General features: G+C 34.0%; 1 protein-coding gene and 1 pseudogene across 6 annotated transcripts; both read right to left on the minus strand.

The window, feature by feature from the left end:
* Positions 1 to 5,376: 5,376 nt before the first annotated feature.
* Positions 5,377 to 17,781, minus strand: LOC144295427 (olfactory receptor 52E4-like). 6 transcript variants are annotated; one of them, XM_077867826.1, is made up of 4 exons: positions 17,562 to 17,781; positions 12,503 to 12,560; positions 7,759 to 7,911; positions 5,377 to 6,817 (listed from the first exon to the last, which is right to left on the minus strand). In XM_077867826.1, exon 4 carries the CDS (start codon positions 6,768 to 6,770, stop codon positions 5,832 to 5,834), a length of 939 nt encoding a protein of 312 aa, XP_077723952.1. In that variant the 5' UTR covers positions 6,771 to 6,817; positions 7,759 to 7,911; positions 12,503 to 12,560; positions 17,562 to 17,781; the 3' UTR covers positions 5,377 to 5,831. The 6 variants fall into 6 exon arrangements, with proteins under 6 accessions (XP_077723952.1, XP_077723950.1, XP_077723949.1 ...); XM_077867824.1 differs by having other exon boundaries at positions 7,759 to 7,917; XM_077867823.1 differs by having other exon boundaries at positions 12,414 to 12,560.
* Positions 13,877 to 15,024, minus strand: LOC144295426 (olfactory receptor 52E1-like; annotated as a pseudogene).
* Positions 17,782 to 18,815: the final 1,034 nt, after the last annotated feature.

An 18,815-nucleotide genomic window follows, 5' to 3' on the forward strand; every position in this document is an offset into this window, starting at 1 on the left:
AAATAGAAAATTTGAATAGACTGATTACCAGTAACAAGCTTGAATAATAAAAAAACATTCCCAACAAATAAAAGTCCAGGACCAAATGGCTTCTCAGGAAAATTCTCCTAATCACTTACAGAATAATTAACACCTATTCTCAACTATTCCAAAAAATTCGAAGAACTTCCAAATTCAATCTATGAGGTTGATATCACCATGATACCAGAATCAGATAAAGACATCACAAGAAAGATAACTACAAGCTAATATCTCTGATGAACATAGATGCAAAAATTCTCAATAAAATATTAGCAAACTGAAAGTAACAACATTACAAAAATAAATCATCCATCATGATCCAGTGGGATTTATCCCCAGGATGCAAGAATAGTTCAATGTTCACAAATCAGTCAATGTGATATGTTACATCAATAAGAGAAAGGACAAAAACCATTTGATCATTTCAGTAGATGCAGAAAAAGCTTTTGACGGAGTACAACATTCATTCACAATAAAAACCCTCAAAAAAGTAAGTTTGGAGGAAACTTACCTCAACATAATAAAGGCCTTATATGGAAAACCCATATCCAGCATTATACTCAATAAGAGACTTCCCCCTAATATCAAGAACAAGGCAAGGATGTCCACTATCACCACTTTCATTCAATATAGTACTGGAAGTCCTGGCCACAACAATCAGATAACATAAAAGAATGAAAGGCATCCAAATTGGTAATAAAGAACTCAACTTTTCGGGATCCCTGGGTGGCGCAGCGGTTTAGCGCCTGCCTTTGGCCCAGGGCACGATCCTGGAGACCCGGGATTGAATCCCACATCAGGCTCCCGGTGCATGGAGCCTGCTTCTCCCTCTGCCTGTGTCTCTGCCTCTCTCTCCTCTCTCTCTCTCTCTGTGACTATCATAAAAAAATAAAAATTTAAAAAAAAATTTAAATATTAAAAAAAAAAGAACTCAACTTTTCACTATTTGCAGATGACGTGATACTCTTAGAGGAAAATCTAAAGACTCCACACACACACACACACAAAATAATAACCTGCTAGAACTGATAAATGAATTCTAAAATTGTAGGTTAAAATATCAACGGACAGAAATCCATTGCATTTCTACACACCAAGAATGAAGCATCAGAAAGAGAAATTAAGAATGCAATCCCATTTATAATTCCACCAAAAACAATAAAATACGTAGAAATAAACATAATCAAGTAGGTGAAAATTCTATACTCTGAAAACCGTAAAACACCAATGAAAGAAATTGAAGATGATGCAAATAAATGGAAAATTAACTATGCTTATGATTGGAAGAACAAATATTCTTAAAATGTCCACAATACCCAAAGCAATCTACAGATTTTATGCAATCCCTATCAAAATACCAACATTTTTCAAAGAACCAGAACAAATAATTTTAAAATTTATGTGGAACTACAAAAGACCCTCAATAGCCAAGACAATCCTGTAAAAGAAAAATACAGCTGGAGATATCATAATTCTAGATTTCATATTAAACTACAAACTGTAATACTCAAAACAGTGTGGAATTATCAGAAAAATAGACACATAGATCATCAGAAGCCCAGAAACAAACCAGTGATTAATTGGTCAATTAATCTTCAATATGGGAGGGAAAAATATATGATAGGGAAAAAATATTTTCAATAAATGGTGTTGGGAAAATTGGACAGCTACATGCAAAGGAATGAAACTGGATTACTTTATTACACCATAAACAAAAATGAATTCAAAATGCATTAAAGACCTAAACCATAAAATTTCTAGAAGAGAGCACAGGCAATAATTTCTCTGACATCAGCAATAGCAATGTTTTTATAAATTTGTCTCCTGAGCCAAAGAGGATAAAAGCAAAAATAAACCATTGGGACTATATCAAAATCAGAAGCAAAGGAAAACAATCAACAAAACTGAAAGACAACCTGCTGAATGGGAGAAGATATTTGCAAATGACATAGGTGGCAAAGTATCTGTATCAAGAGTTTATAAAGAACTTATACAATTCAACACCCAAAAAACAAATAATCCAATTAAAAATGGGCAGAGGACATGAATAGACAATTTTCCAGAGAAGACATACAGATGGGCAACAGACACTTGGAAATATGTTCATCATGACTTGTAAAAGGAAAATGTACATCAAAACTATGATGAGATATCACCCCACACCTGTCAGAATGGCTAAAATCAACAACACAAGAAACAACAGGTATTGGTGGGGATGTAGAGAAAAAGGGACACTAGTACATTATTGGTGGGAATGCAAACTGTTGCGTTTGCCACAAACTGTGGCAACTATGGAAAACAGTATGGAGGTTCCTCAGAAAGTTAAAAATAGTACTAAAAATATCCAGTGGTAGCACTGCAAAGAATACAAAACACTAATTCGAAAGAATATATTCATCTTTAGGTTTATTGCAGGATTATTTGCAATAGCCAAATTATGAAACCAGCCAAACTATCTATAGATGAATGGATAAAGATGCAGTATATATACGATCACATATCATTCAGCCATAAAAAATGAGATTTTGCTATTTGCTACACATGGATAGAGATAGAGAGTATAATGTTAAGTAAGTCAGTCAGAGAAAGACAAATACCACTCATATGTGGAATTTAAGAAATGAAACAAGCAAACAAAGGGGGGAAATGAGAAAGAGAAACAAACCAAGAAATACACTCATAACTGTAGAGAACAAATAGATGGTTACCAGAGGGGAAGTGGGTGGACTGATGGATAAAATAGGTGATGGGGATTAAGGAGTGCACTTATCATGATGAGCACTGAGTGATGTATAGAATTGTTGAATCACCAAATTTTTACACCTATAACTAATATAATACTATATGTTGACAATACTTGAATTAAAAATAAAACCTCTAAAAATGTCAATTACTTTCCTAAATACAAACAATGAAAAAGTGGAATTTAAAATTAAAAACATAATACAATTTACATTAGCAAGTAAAAAATGCTTAGGTATAAATTTTAAAACATGTGTACAATATCTATATGAGAAAAACTGTAAAACTCTGTAAAGAGAAGGATTAAAGAAATAAAAAGAGGAGTAGTACATGTTCACAGTAGGATGACAATATTGTCAAGATGTTAGATCTTCCCAACTTGATGTATAGATTTATTATAATACCAGTCAAAATCTCAGGAAGTGTTACTTGTGAATATTGGAAAATTGATTACAGTTTATATGAAGAGGAAAAAGATGTCCAGAATAGCCAATGCAACATTGAAGGAAAAGAACGAAGTTGGAGAAGTTATACTACCTGACCTAAAGACTTAGTATAAATCTATATAATTAAGACAATGTGATACAGACAAGAGAATAAACAGATCAGTGGAACAGAATAGAGAGCTCAGGAATAGGTCCCTCAAAATAGAGTCAACACATATTAAAGTCATCATAATATTTTTGGACTTCATAATAGTGTGTTGTATGTCACTGAGACTTTAATTACTTTAATTACATTTCCTGATTATTAATGGCACTGAGATGTTTTATGCAGTGATTTTCAATCTGTATATATTTTTCATTTTATTTTTTTTATTTTTATATTAAAAAAGTTTGTCCACTAATATTGAATGGTTAGTTTTTTTTAATCTAATTTTATTTTATTTTTAAAAAAGATTTATTTATTTGAGAGAGAGAGAGAGAGAGAGAGACTGAGAAAGAGGGTGCAAAAGCGGGGGGAGGGGGGGCTGCAGAGGGAGAGGGAGAAGAAGACTTCCCGCTTAGCAGGGAGCCAGATGCAGGCCTCTATCCCAGGACCCTGGCATCATGACCTGAGCTGTAGACAGACACTTACTGGCTGAACCATCCAGGTGCCCATCTTTTTATCTAATTTTAAAACTACCTTGTGTATACTAAATGCAAGTGCACTATCATATAATTAATTTGCTAGATTTTCTTGAACTCTGCAACTTGTGTTTTTATTCTCTTAATTAAACTTTGGAAGAACAGAAGCTCTTAAATTTTTATGAAATGCAGCTCAATAATTTAAAAATATATCTGATTATTAATCTTTAATATAATGTCTCCTAGAAGATTTTTAATTTTAGGTTTTACGTTTAGATTTATGATCCATACTTATTTTTGCATAGGATGGAAGGTATAGATTGAGGGGCATACTTTTGCATATGATCACCCAATTGTTCCAAAATCTATCCATTCTATATTGAATTACCTTAGCATTTTGTTGAAAATCAATTAAGACTATATGTGTGGATCTATTTTAGGCTTCCTATACTAGTTTGTTGATTAATTTGCATTTCTTTATGCCACTACTTTATGCATACTGTCTTTATTAAATCCTCCAACTTTGTTAACATTTTTTCAAAGTTGTTTGGTTAGTTACTTTACATTTCCACATATATTTTTGAAACAGTTTTTCAATTTCTACAAGAGAAAGCCTGCTGGAAATTAAATTGGAATATGATTAAATCTAAATATCAACTTGGAGAGAATAGAAATATTCACAATACCGAGGCTTGGATACATGACAATTGTGTATATATCTCCTTTTATATATGTTCTCACCATTGTTTTTTGTTTTCTTTCTGCAAGTCTTACTTTTTAAAAAAATAAAATGTGTCCCTAAATATTCTATCTTGAGGCTATTGCAAATAATATTTTTATATATTTTTCTAACAGAATGTCATTAGAATAAGAAATTTAAATGTTTGTTTAATAATCTGGTATCCTCTAAACCCACAGATTAGTTCTAGCAGCTTTTAGTATGTTATGTAAGATTTTTCTACATGGAAAAACCATATCAATAGTAAATTTCCTTCTAATATCAATGATTTTTATTTCCTTTTACTGACCTTACTACATTGGCTGGACAAAAGAAAGTAGACATTTTAAGAACAGAGAGGCTTGAATATTTTTGATAATAGAGAGAAAATAGTCTTTCTTCATTATGATGTAATCTACCAATTTCCAGAGGTTTTCCTTATCCTACTGGTGAGTTTCCTTCTCTTTCTCATTTTCTGAAATTTTTATCAGGAATTCATGATGGATTTTGTCAAATTTTTTTCTGCATTTATTAACATCGTATATAATTACCTTTGTTTGAAAATATGTTGAAAAGCATTAATTTATTTTTCAAATTAAAATTTCCCCTGCATTTATTAGGTAAGTGCTACTTGGCCATAATATAGGATTATGTTATTTATCATTAAACTCAATTTACATAATTCTTAATACTTTTTGCAACTGAGTTTATGAAGGAATTTGATAAATAATTTTGTTTTCATGAATGCTTTCCTCTGGTTTTGTAGAGTTGGCAACATAGAATGAGTTTAACTCTTTCAGAGACTCAGTTGAGTGATAAATAGCATGCAGACTGCCATAACCCTCTGAGTGAAATTAAGAAATATCACCTAGATAAAAGTAATATTGGCAGATAAATAGGTAATTGAAGAACAGATTCCAAAATATTGGTGCATCAATATTTTGAAAAACTGAAGGATTTTATGCCACCAGAATCTTTTTTTTTAATCAAATCTGTACATAAATTTCACTGCTGGCATATTTACACACATTTGAGAATTTTGTTACATTCTTTACGAAGCCCCACAGTCTTCTTTCACCTTAAATGAGAAAAAGCAGTATGTAATCTATTGAAAAAAGTGCAAATTACATAAAGGCATGATGAAGTGTGAATTTAGGAGACACTAATAAAGACTGAAGTGATGCCAAAGTGGCCCTTACATGATTCCAGTTTGGGGCACCTTGAGAGATATACAGGTTGAAGGTCAGCCTAAAAGAATTTATTGATTTTTGAATACATTTGGGTCACTCTTTCTTTACAAATATTTTCACAACTCGGTCCCGAATTTGCTTTGTCCTGACCCCATAAATGACTGGGTTTAAACAAGGGGGAACAACCACGTACAGATTGGCCAAGAGGATGTGAATGTAGCGAGGAATATTTCTGCCAAATCGGTGTGTCATAAAAGAGAAAAATGCTGGTGTGTAGAAGGCTAGGATGACACAGACATGTGAACCACATGTACTAAGTGCTTTGAGTCTGGCATCCCTCGAAGGAAGACAGAAAACAGCTCGTAGGATCTGAACATAGGAAAGGGCAATAAGGATCAAGTCAAAAATCAGGGCAGCAATGGTAAATAAACCATAGATGATGTTGACCCTTATATTAGCACAGGCAAGACGGGCGATTCCCATGTGTTCACAGTAAGTGTGAGGAATAATGTAGTGTCCACAAAAGGGCAATCGTTTGAGAAGAGGGCAGAAGGGGATGACAAGGAGGACTGGCCTCCCCACTACAAAGGAGGCCATGATGGCTACCACTCTGTTGGTGAGAATAGTGGTGTATCTCAGTGGATAACAGATAGCAACAAAGCGGTCAATTGCCATGGCCAGCAGTACGACAGATTCCATACCAGTATAGGTATGGATAAAGAACATCTGAATGAGGCAGCCTTCAAATCTTATCTCCCTGAAGTTGAGCCAGAATATAGCTAGCATCTTGGGAATGGTAGAAGTGGAGAGGCCTAGGTCAATAAAGGAGAGGAGAGCCAGAAAATAGAACATGGGTTGATGAAGACTCTGATCAGTCTTAATCACAAACAGGATTGTGACATTCCCCACAAGTGCTATCAGATAAACAACAAAGAAAGGGAAAGCAATCCAGATATGGAAAGCTTCCAAACCAGGTATACCCAACAGAAGGAAGGCAGAGGGATATGAGGCACTGTCATTGACAGAAGACATCCTGCTGAGAACTCTTGGAAAATACTCTATGGTCTTCTTCAGTATTTCTGGGGAGACACAAGGGAATATATATGGTGATTATAAATATATAATGGTACACCAACTAGACACTTACAAATATAATGGGAAAGAATGTAAGGATAATTGACCTTTAAATTTAAATTATTGACTATTCCATGTAATATTCCATGGAGACTGTGAAAGTTAAAAATAGTCTTTTCTGGTGGTAGTGTGTTGTAGTGATCCATGATCATCTTTAGCTCATTCTTTTGTGAAAATCTCATCTGTATTTACTATTATCAACTGAAAACACTTCCAGTAACCAAAATTTGTATTACATTTTCAAATCAACTTGGTGACTTAGTTGAGTGGATATGTAAGAGAAAACTCTACAAAAATGCTATGGAAAAAAAGAATGAGGAATTGGAATGAGAAGAACTTTTGATATGATGATCAAGAAAATATCTACTTACAAGGCTTATTTGTCTATCATAGTGCCCTCTTTGTTAGGTGTTACCTTTCCCTTTACTTGCCTTAATAAGACTGTATTTATATTTATATTTTCACAAAACTGTGCATTTAGGCTGTAAAGAACTTATTAGTAGTGTTTTCTACCTTTACTATCAAAAATTCACCACATAATACAAAAAGAGAGATAATTGTAGTACATGTAAAAAATATTCATTAAATTCAGAATCTAGATGTGATATTTTAAAAATAAGAAACTTTTAGCAAAGTAGGAGAAAAATAAAATGTGTTCAATTTAGTGAAAGGAATATGAAAAACCCATATAGTGAGTGGTGAAACACAGAAAGGTTTGTTTCTGGGGTTGAGAATAAAAGCAAGCATATTACTACCATCAATTATATTTAATATTTTACTGGAGGTTCCAACAAAGTCAATATATCAAGAAAAAGTAAATAAGAAGACATTAAAATTGGAATGAAGGAAGTAAACTTTCTTATTCATAAGTGATATGAACACTTACATAAAAATCAATAAATTTAGGGATGCCTGGGTGGCTCAGCGGTTGAGTGTCTTGCCTTTGGCTCAGGGTGTGGCCCCAGAGACCCAGGATCGAGTCCCACATCAGGCTCCCCTCAAGGAGCCTGCTTCTTCCTCAGCCTGTGTCTCTGACTCTCTGTGTCTCTCATAAATAAATAAATAAAAATTTTAAAAAATCAATAATTTAGAACTAATTATTTAGCTTACCAATTAATCAGATACAAGAATCAATACTTTTCTGTATACTTCCACCATACAATTAGAAATTAAAATTTTAAATTAAAATTTTGTGAAAATTCACATACCATTTATAATGTCATCAAAAGCATGGAGTACTTAACAATAAGCACTTAAAATTTTAAAAGACATTTTAAAACATACAACATGTCCATGGTCTGGAAAACTGAAATATGGTAAGATGTCAGTTCTTCCTAAGTTGATCAATAACTTTAAAACAGCTTCAATTAATACCAAGAAATTTAAGCTTTTTCTAAAATAATTATAAGAATATCCTAAATTCTTTGGAAAAATAATAACAAGACAGAGGTACTTATAATAGACTTCAGACTTTAAGAAGTTCAAGGAAGTGTGCTAATTGCACAAAGATGGACAAATAGATAAATACAGCATAACAGAAAGAACAGAATAGACATATTTTCCATCATCAGGTAAATTTTATAAAGTGAGCAATGTAGTAATTCAGTGTAGATAGGAGAGTTGTTTCTACCAACAATAATGGTGCAACTAAATATACTTATGGAAAACAAAAAAGAATCTTGATTCTAGCTTCACAACAAAATCAAATATTAATTACATTTCTAAAATAGACATAGATGTTGAAATTAAAAAAAAGCAACTCAAATTCTAACATGTATGAAGTCAAAGGAAGGAGAATATCTTTGCAACCCAATGGAAAGTGATGGTTTCTTAGAACACAAAAAGCAATACCATAAAAATATAGCCTCTTAAATGCTATTAAATTTTAAAACTTACTCTTAAGAACATGAATTTAGAGGTCAAAGCCAGGGAGAAATCAGTCACAACCTCTTATTTCTGTAAAAGGATTTGTGTTAAGAGCATATGACAGTGCTTACAGCTAGCAAATAACCAACAAAAACTGAACTCCTAGGAGCCTTCTCAAGATGAGTGAATGTATGTGTCCACACAAAGACTTGTACAAGAATCTTCGTAGCATCAATAGTGAACAGACAAATAAATTTTGAAATACTTATACAATGAAATTCTACTCAGCAATAAAAATGAATTGACTATATGTGTGTTAATGTAGATGAATCTATATCATTATAGTGAAATATCAACTGCTACTAATTACTAAAGAGTACTAATTAAATAACTTCATTTATATGAAGATCTAGACCATACAAAGAAAATGGGAACTGCAGCACATGGCTGTCTCAGTCGGTAGAGCTTGTGACTCCTGATCTCATGGTTGTGAGTTCAAGCACCAACTTGGGTGTAGAAACTACTTAAAATTATTTTTTTTTTTAACTACTTAAAATTAAATATTTAACAAAAAATGGATACTGAAAATATCTATTTAGTGGTAGCCCAGAGTTTGAAAGGGGTCACAGACAGACTGGGAAGGAACACAAAAGGACTTTTTGAGATGATAGAAAAATTTATATCTTTATAGAGGTATAGGATTTATAGATACATACACTTTCCAAAACTGTACAGATATTTTTATATTTAAACAAAATGCAAATTTTACTTAAAAAAAATCAAATCCAAGGCTGGAGAAAATAGAATGTTTACAGTTGTTGACACTGAATACTGAGAACATTATGCATCTCTGCTTAGTCTGTAAATGTTTGAAATGCTCCATTGAAATGGTATAATATATAAATGTAGTTGAAATAAGTGTCATCTTTAATGTTTTATAAAGTACAGTATCATTTGCTTTAATAAAATATTCAGTTTGGGAGCTTATTTTAAACACAGAATTATTTACCCCCCTAAAAATTCCCAAAATTTAAAATATTTCAAAATCCCACTCAAGGAGCATAACATATAATAAATAATCTATGTTAAGTTTAAAAATTCTGTAATAATTTTTGTTTCAAATGGCATTTAGCTTTTATTCCTGATATTTTCCGTTTTATTCACACTCATCAGCTTTTAAGTCAAATGCTAACTGTGGTATTTTCTTTATGATTATGTGCAACAAGTTCACTAACCAAAATCACTCTGAATAATGACAAATTTGAGGGGGAAGTACACAACCACATAGTATGCTAGCAGTGTATCCTAGGATGTGTTTTACTCTTCTCTCTGAGCTTTCTTAAATTTAGCATTTGTTTTGCAGTTAGTAGGGTATTTTTATGTTCTATTGAAATTTCCCAAACATCCTCAACATCTTCAACCAAATTTCAAATTACTCCATTATTAAAATTCATAATTTATTTTAGGAATCCAGAGGCATAATCAACTGAGAATGTACCAATTGAGATGGTCTTTGAAATATATTTTTTCTCTAGTTCAGGTACATACATAGATAATTTAGATACATACATAGATATTATTCTCCTTTATTTGACTGACTTTATGCTACCAAAAGGTCAAGCAAAGAAAAAAATATTTACCAAACACCAATACTCAATGCTTTATAAATATTCTCACTCAAATTTCAAAATGTCTCTCTGAAGTAGCTGTTATCATATCAGATTTATAGGCAAACAAAGCTAAAGTGAAAAGAGTCCAAGGTGTTTGTCTTACATAACTCACAAACATTTGTTGTATGATTAGAAATTGAATTATGTGTCTGTCTCCCTATTGTTAAATTTACCCTGGGCAAATTTAATACCACTGCTAAGGTAAATATAGAAGTAGGGATTAATTATAAATTAAAAATAAAAAACTTCTATTCAGAATTATAGAAATAATTTTATAATTATTAAATATTCATGTTTTTTTTTCTTCCTGTCTCATTTCCTGTAGTGTTTAGCAGTCAGATCCTAAAATAAAAACAATATATGTGTTCTTCAAGTATAAGAAGAAAGAGGTTGACAGTTTAGACCACAAATTATATGATCTAGAATTGGTGGGGGTCTAGAGTGATCCCAGGGCCAGGTAGAGGTGAGATTAGAAGGAAAGAAAAGTCTGAGGATTTCAGTGGTTCTTAGCAACTAAAGCAATGGAAATATGTTGAGTTTTGGGGGAGTACACAAAGGAAAAGTTAGTGAATTTCAGGGAGCTATTTTTACCTAGGAAAAATTGTTGTAATTAAAACATAGAAGTTTCGTCAAGAATGACTTGACAAAGTCATTCTTTGTCAAGAATGACTTGACATTCTCTAGGACCATTTCATCTTCATTTGCTGTTGTGTTGATGATACCATCTGATAAGTACATCCCAGTTGAAACACAGGCATTACAGGCATGTAAAAGGAAATTTCAATGGTTTGAAGTTTAATTAAAGAGAATCATAAATGTGAGGTTCATGGTGAAAGATTCTCTGTTAACAAAGTCAGTCTTCTCCTTAGTATCTATGATTTTGCCACCATTAGGGATTAGTAACTTATTTCAATATTTTCATTACATTCATTTCAGTATAATTCAGGGTTAAAAATATTTGACACCAACAATACATCATTAGATTATTGAGACTAGGTAGGCTTAATGCCAAAATTTCTCCACAGAGTACTTCCGGCATTCACTGTCTATTTATAGACATTTGCCTGACAGATGAACCAGTGTGTCCCATGCCTACCCTTTCTCAAAAGTTGTAAAGGTGTGGATTTATTTGAAAGTCTCATGATTTACATTGTTTCAGACCCTGACCAGCAGATAGAGCCTCTTACTAGACTGTTTTTGCCAACTGATGTACGCTCAGTGTCAAATTCATCTTTCTGTCCCTATCAGAACCCATCTTTCTATTGTGACTGATTAAGAATCAGTTAGGTTGGTGTTCAGTGACGCTCTCTTTTAACCCAGGTAAACATAGCTTTATGTCTTCCTTCACTCTCTCACATACTAATAACCTTTAGAAAGTCATTCCTTGAGCTTTATTTTACTTATCTGTAGAGGTTGAGATAATCATTGTATAAACTTCAAATAGATCTAGTGCTAATACAATAAGAGGCTGTATATATGGTGCCTAACAAAATGTCTTGATGCTATGACCTTAGCACCATTAGGTAGAATAATTTGTCATTGTTATCCATAGATGTGATTCCTGATGTTAATATTTGATTTTCTAAAAACAACACAAAGTGAAAAAAAAAACACTATTAGCTTACTAATACTTTAAACATAGTCCATAGAAAGGACCGTGAGAACTGAGTCCTCACCATTCAAGCTAAATCAAAAATTAAAAACTTAATCTAATTAGATTAGGAGATATGTTTTAAAGCATCTTCATAATATTCCAGGCAAGCATTGCTCATTTAGTTAGGGGACAAATGGTAAGACTTTTAAGACTCCTCTATCGAATTCCATTAAACTTTCTTCCTGAGATAAATATGCAAATTACTTTAATTTCATTCTGAAACACAGAATACATAGGTTGGATTTGATTCAACTGGAACAAAACAGGACTCTATCTCAAATTCTTCGTTTTTTATCACTCAAACTGAAAAACACTCTCATCTTTACAAAATCTAAACACTGGTTAACTCACAGGTAGAATGAATTTTGCAGCTCAGAGCGCAAAGGTCATCATCCTCACTACCACTTTTGTTTCCATGGTTCTGGCCTCTGATCACTCACCCAGGCTAACATCTGTAGGGAAGTGCTCCTTCCTGTGTGCTCCTTCTCTGTGGGGTAGCTGAAAAAAAAAGGACTTCCATCTGTGATATATCTGTAAGTGGCACTACTTGATGCAACTTTCCAAAACTCTCCTCAGTGTTCACTATGCTGAGCTGCCCCGCCCATCTCAACTTTTTCATGGGAGACCTCCCATAAGTATGAAAATATAACTTGGGCGACGTTCTCAGGGAAAATGTTATGCCTTCTTCTGCAGTGTCAGTCTGGCCTTTCTGCCCAGAATTCCTCAAGAAGACTTTATGCAGAGGATGTAGCTCCCGTGGGAAGGACATCATTGGTAAATCCCTTCAGGGACTGAGTATCTGGGGAGCTTGAGTCAAGCTTTCTGAAGCATCTGGGTTCATACCTGCTTCCAGGGAACTGAGAATTCTTTTTGTATTTGTCTCTTAGGCATGCTAATTTTTATGTCGTTCATTTTCATGTCCATCTTTTATATCTATTAATTTTCTCTATTTTAATGATAGTATATTCATATTCAAAGTATATATATATACACTATATATGTCATCTTTCATTCTCATTTCTGAATATTCATGCTCACTGTGTTATATAATTCCATTTTAAGCTACATAATAATATGTTGACACCTACATGTTTTCTTAACCTTTGAGCACCTATTTCACAGTCTGTTTCTATATTAAATTATAGCAAAGCAGGTAAGGGAAGTGTGCTGAAACTAAATAACTCATTTAAAATCCTGTTACATAATAGTTGTAAAAATTACTTAACTTCTGGATCTCCACTTAACTCATTATAAAATGTGAACTACCCAAGAACCAAATGTAGTTCCTAGAACATTATAAAGGGTCAAGAAATATTAGATGCCATTATTAGTAGCCATATTACCTCTTGCTTCATAGAGTTCAATGATTCCTAAGTCATAAGAGATTGTGGAGTGCATCTTCCCATCAATACCTTATATAAAGAGTTCATTTTTCTTACTAATAGTATCTTATCTCTACTTAAATGTAAAATTTACTTACTTGTTTTTGTCCATAGTCTTTTTTATATGCTCATGTTGTGTGTGTAGTTTACTCATCTGAGAAATGAGTTTCTATTTCAACTTTGAAAATAGTATTTACTCTAAAATAATGTTAATATGTAATATTATTATTGCTTCAGTTCCCTCAACTATAGGAAGGGAAAAAAATAGAAATTACTTATTGTAGTTGTAAGAATTTAAAGAATTAACACAAAGTCTTGAAAGCAGTGGCTGGCTCATAATATATGTCTATTTTTGTTATTATTTTTAAATTTTTATCAACTTCATGGAATTTTTTCATGTAAATGCTATTTTATTTATCACAATTTCTGGCATTTGTGATACGTGGTTGAAACTATGCTTATATTAAGTATTTATTATTGTTTCTTTTGGCTGACACTTTCTAAGATGAATGAAAGACTTTATACATCTGCACATAGGATACCATCTTCCCCAAACATTGTACTGTGGCAATTTTGGGAGTAGAGAATAAGTTCCATTTTCTCATACTCAAGCCTCTTAATTTCTGAAGTCCAAACTTCATAGTTTATATGTTAAAATTCTAGTTACTTTTTCTCTTATCTGCCTAGTTCTGACCTCATAAATTACAGGGTTGAGAGCAGGTGGGATGATGACATAAAAGTTGGCAAGAAGAATGTGGATGTATTGAGGAACATTTTGGCCAAATCAGTGGGTCATGAAGGAGAAAAATGCTGGAGTGTAGAAAGCCAACATTACATACACATGGGAGCTACAAGTGCTGAGTGCCTTCATTTGGACATCCCTGGAAGGGAGACAAAAGACAGCATGGAGGGTATAGACATAGGAGATGATAATGGCTATGATGTCAAACACCAAAATAGAGATAGCACATAAGCCATAGATGATGTTTACCTTTATGCTGGCACAGGACAGGCGGGCAATGCCCATGTGCTCACAGTAAGTGTGGGAGATGATTTGGTGTCCACAGAAAGGTAATCTTAAGATGAGCAGAACAAAGGGTATTGCTAGGGATAGCTAGGGATCTCAGAAGGATGATCAATGCTATAATGGATACCACATTGTTTGTCAACACCAGTGTGTACCGAAGAGGGTTAAAGATAGCCACGTAGTGATCATAAGCGATGGCCACGAGCACAGCTGACTCCATACCAGTACATAAGTGGATGAAGAACATCTGAATGAGGCAGCCCTCAAAAGTGATTTCTCTCAAGTTGAACCAGAAAATGCCAACCATCTTGGGGATGGTGGATGTGGATAGGCCCATGTAAACAGAGGAGAGAATGGCCAAAAAGTAGAACATAGGATGATGGAGACTATGATCAGTCTGAATCACAAAAAGAATTGTAAGATTTCCCAATAAGGCTGTCTGTTATATAACACAAAATGGAAAACCAATCCACATATGCATGTCTTCCAGCCCTGGAATTCCCAGCAAGAGAAAGAAATTGGGATGGAATTGTGTGTCATTAGAAGGCACCATGCTTCTGTAGAACTTGTACAGCTGCATAGACTAGATGTCTCCCAATGTTATTGATTTCCTACACAATGATACAAAAATATGTTTGAGGTTTTCTAATATCCCTGACCATCATGACATAACTGTGTGATTTTTTTTGAAAACTGAAGTACATGCTATTATTATTTTATTTCAACCAAGTTTTCAGATTTATTAGATTTGTTTTCATTCATTTCTATAACATAATTAAACTTTCATCAAGGACCAATAGAATATCATGCAAATGGCTAGATATTTGGTGTACAGATTATACATCGTTACTCTTCTTTAAAGCCGTTCTAGCTTAGGAATTAAAATAATAATAAAAGGTATGGTTTCTCTGGGATTTTTTTTTTTTATTTTTATTTATTTATGATAGTCACAGAGAGAGAGAGAGAGAGAGAGAGAGAGGCAGAGACACAGGCAGAGGGAGAAGCAGGCTCCATGCATCGAGAGCCCAATGTGGGATTCGATCCCGGGACTCCAGGATCGCGCCCTGGGTCAAAGGCAGGCGCCAAACCACTGCGCCACCCAGGGATCCCGGTTTCTCTGGGATTTTAATGAGTACATTTTCCTTTTTTATCCCAAGCAACACCATCTCATAGTCAATTGTTATAGCCTGTGGAAGTAAAATTTACACAAAAACCTTTAAATGTGTGAAACCTAATGGAAAAAGCAGCTAGGTCAATTCTTATACTTCTTTCTTCAGAAACATTACAATTAAGGAAGACTGTATTAAATGCAGGAATCCAACTCATGGTGTTTATAATACATACAATTGAGATGACTTCACCATTAGATTTTATAGTTGATTGTTGAAAATAGCAGAAGAGATAACGATGAAACCATAAGAGCAATTTGGGTCAAAGCAGCAGTAACAATCAAAGGTTGACTTTGCATTACCATGTAAATAAATTAAATTTGAATATTTTATGTAGTGTGAACTTTTCCTTATGAAGCTGTGGTAGGAGATATTTTTAATACCTGTGTAGAAACATTCAAAACAATAATAACAAAATAGTGCCAATCTGCATTAAAATAAATTTAGGGATCCCTGGGTGGCGCAGCGGTTTGGCGCCTGCCTTTGGCACGGGGCGCGATCCTGGAGACCCGGGATCGAATCCCACGTCGGGCTCCCGGTGCATGGAGCCTGCTTCTCCCTCTACCTGTGTCTCTGCCTCTCTCTCTCTCTCTCTGTGACTATCATAAATAAATAAAAAATAAAAAAAAAATAAAATAAATTTAGTATCTATGTGTCATTAGCATTGTTTCTATTTCACATCATAAAAAGGTGTGACTTGAATTTCTGACTGGCTTCAATAGCTGTTCATGGCCACACATCTTTTGCTATTTTTCCTACAGTTACATCCTCAGTCTGTTTGCATATATAGATACCCTATCTTTCAATTATTGAACTCTAAGTCGTACAGCCAGATCACACCTCACATTTTCCCCTCCCTCTTACAGATCTTTATTATCACCTCTGTTCCTGGTCATATCAAATTCTGTAGCCCGTGGTTCATTCTTTTTCTTCACAATTATGTATTTCCTGACAGTTTCACTTCTTCAACCCTCCAGATCAGATCCTTTCCCATCTCTCTGCACTTTTCTTTCTTTTGCTGCTATCTCTTCATTCAGTTGTGAAACCAACTGCCCCAAATTTAACCCTGACTTCTGCAACCACTTCCTTTCCAAGTGCTCTGGTTGCTGGAGCTAAACCTTGTTTTCAACACAGTGTCTAATGAAGTTTTTAATGTATTCACCTTTCTAGATCTTCACCAGTCTGTGTTAATAAACACAGCTTTGTGTCAACTTGTATACATTATTTAAGAATCCAGAAAGGGGGATGCCTGGGTGGCTCAGCAGTTGAACATCTGCCTTTGGTTCAGGGTGTGATCCCAGGTCTGGGGATCAAGTCCCATATCAGACTTCCTGGGAGGAGCCTGCTTCTCCCTCTGTCTCTCTGCCTCTCTCTGTCTCTCATGAATTAAAAAAAAAAAAATCCAGAATCCAGAAAGGTAGTAATTATTGACACACTTATAATGAAGAGGAGAGAAGGGCTCTGATGAATCACAAAACCACTTAGTAACCCACCCCAAAAACATCAGAATTAGGGTTTGGGATTCAAAGACCATACTAGTGACAATATGTCATGCTGCTTCCTAAGTACTTAACAAACTTAGTCCAAGGGCTATTTAAGAAATAATAATGTCATCGGAGTAGTGTTTATAAATTTAAATTAGAGAGAGTTGATATAATAGAATTTTTCATACAGGAGAGGGAAAGTCTAGATATTAAAGGTGCATAGCTGAGATGGGCACACTAACAGAATTTTCTGGATTACATGACAACATGGTCACTTTTCACTATTTCCTTCATTATTTTTTCCTCCTTCTTTATGCCCACACTCTACTTCATTTCTCTGTGTCAGATTCCAACCACCTTTCAAAAATACCTGTTATATTTCATTACTGTTTAACATTATCATTTTTCTCATATTTTCTAGCAAATATTTACCTTACCGTATCCTAAGAAATTGAAAGAAGTGACTTCAAAGATTTACGAGCACCTCATGTTTGGCTTCATTTTTGCCAGGTGGTTATATGTGTGACAATTGACTTGCTCTTCAAGGTTATCCCAAGTTAATGCAAGCAAGAAGTAATCAAAGCTCTGCATGAGTTCCTATAAATACACACTGAGAGAGGGTTTGCACAGCAGTGATTTCTAATCCTGACTTTTCATAATAGCCTGTGGATTATTAGACACAAAAACAGATTCTAAGTTCTGACCCTGAAAATTCTGAGATATTAGGTATGGGACAGTACCTTATGATTTCTATAAATCTCCTCAAGTTAATCTGATTTAACTTATTCGACATTTGGAAACTGCTGAAGGATAAGATAATATAGATAAGCAATTATATATGAATTAGAATGTGTTTTAAAAATATAAGGGTGAATTTAATAAAACAGTGTGAATTACAATATCTTGTAGCCCTGATTTTACATGTCTTTTTCTCTCCTTTAAATCCTCAAAACAAAAGATGGGCACTGATTCCATTGTGTACTATGATATTCTCAGGTTTTGTAGTGCTCTATCCCTTCCTCAACTAGAGTTAATTGTGAGAGAACTTTGCTTTACTGAAGTTGTAACTTTCAAGCACTTTTTGAAAAGTATATATTAGGAGCTCTCAAAAGAATTATGTCAAAGAAGAATGACTAGTATGTGGTAAATATAATAATAATAATAATAATAATAATAACAATAACAACATTAGGTAGCTACTAAAGATTTTCTCGGGGTTTTACTGTGTTGATGTTCTCCTTTTAGAGGCGAATAGAGAAGAAAAAGATAAATAGAATTGACGCAGACAAGACATTTTCTGTCTTTTGGAGTTTCTAGAGGTTCAGAGATTCTTAGAACCCTACTTATTCATCAACTCTCATTCAGAAGACTTCCATGAATTTCGCAATTTTTTTTTTTTTAATTTTATGATAGTCACAGAGAGAGAGAGAGAGGCAGAGACATAGGCAGAGGGAGAAGCAGGCTCCATGCACCGGGAGCCCGACGTGGGATTCCATCCCGGGTCTCCAGGATCGCGCCCTGGGCCAAAGGCAGGCGCCAAACCACTGCGCCACCCAGGGATCCCAAATTTCGCAATTATTATGCAAAACTATGGTTACCATGGAAAGGAATATTTTATTTTGTTGATCCTATTCATAGGAAGAATAGTAAGTTAGGTGGTCAGATCTTTTTCAGTTAACTGGATTATGACC

The sequence above is a fragment of the Canis aureus genome, chromosome 23 (assembly GCF_053574225.1).
Source record: "Canis aureus isolate CA01 chromosome 23, VMU_Caureus_v.1.0, whole genome shotgun sequence".
Lineage (NCBI taxonomy): Eukaryota > Metazoa > Chordata > Mammalia > Carnivora > Canidae > Canis > Canis aureus.

Bases quoted from the DNA above. Each gene is read 5' to 3' on its own strand.
- LOC144295427 (XM_077867826.1), bottom strand. From the start codon at position 6,770: ATGTCTTCTGTCAATGACAGTGCCTCATATCCCTCTGCCTTCCTTCTG.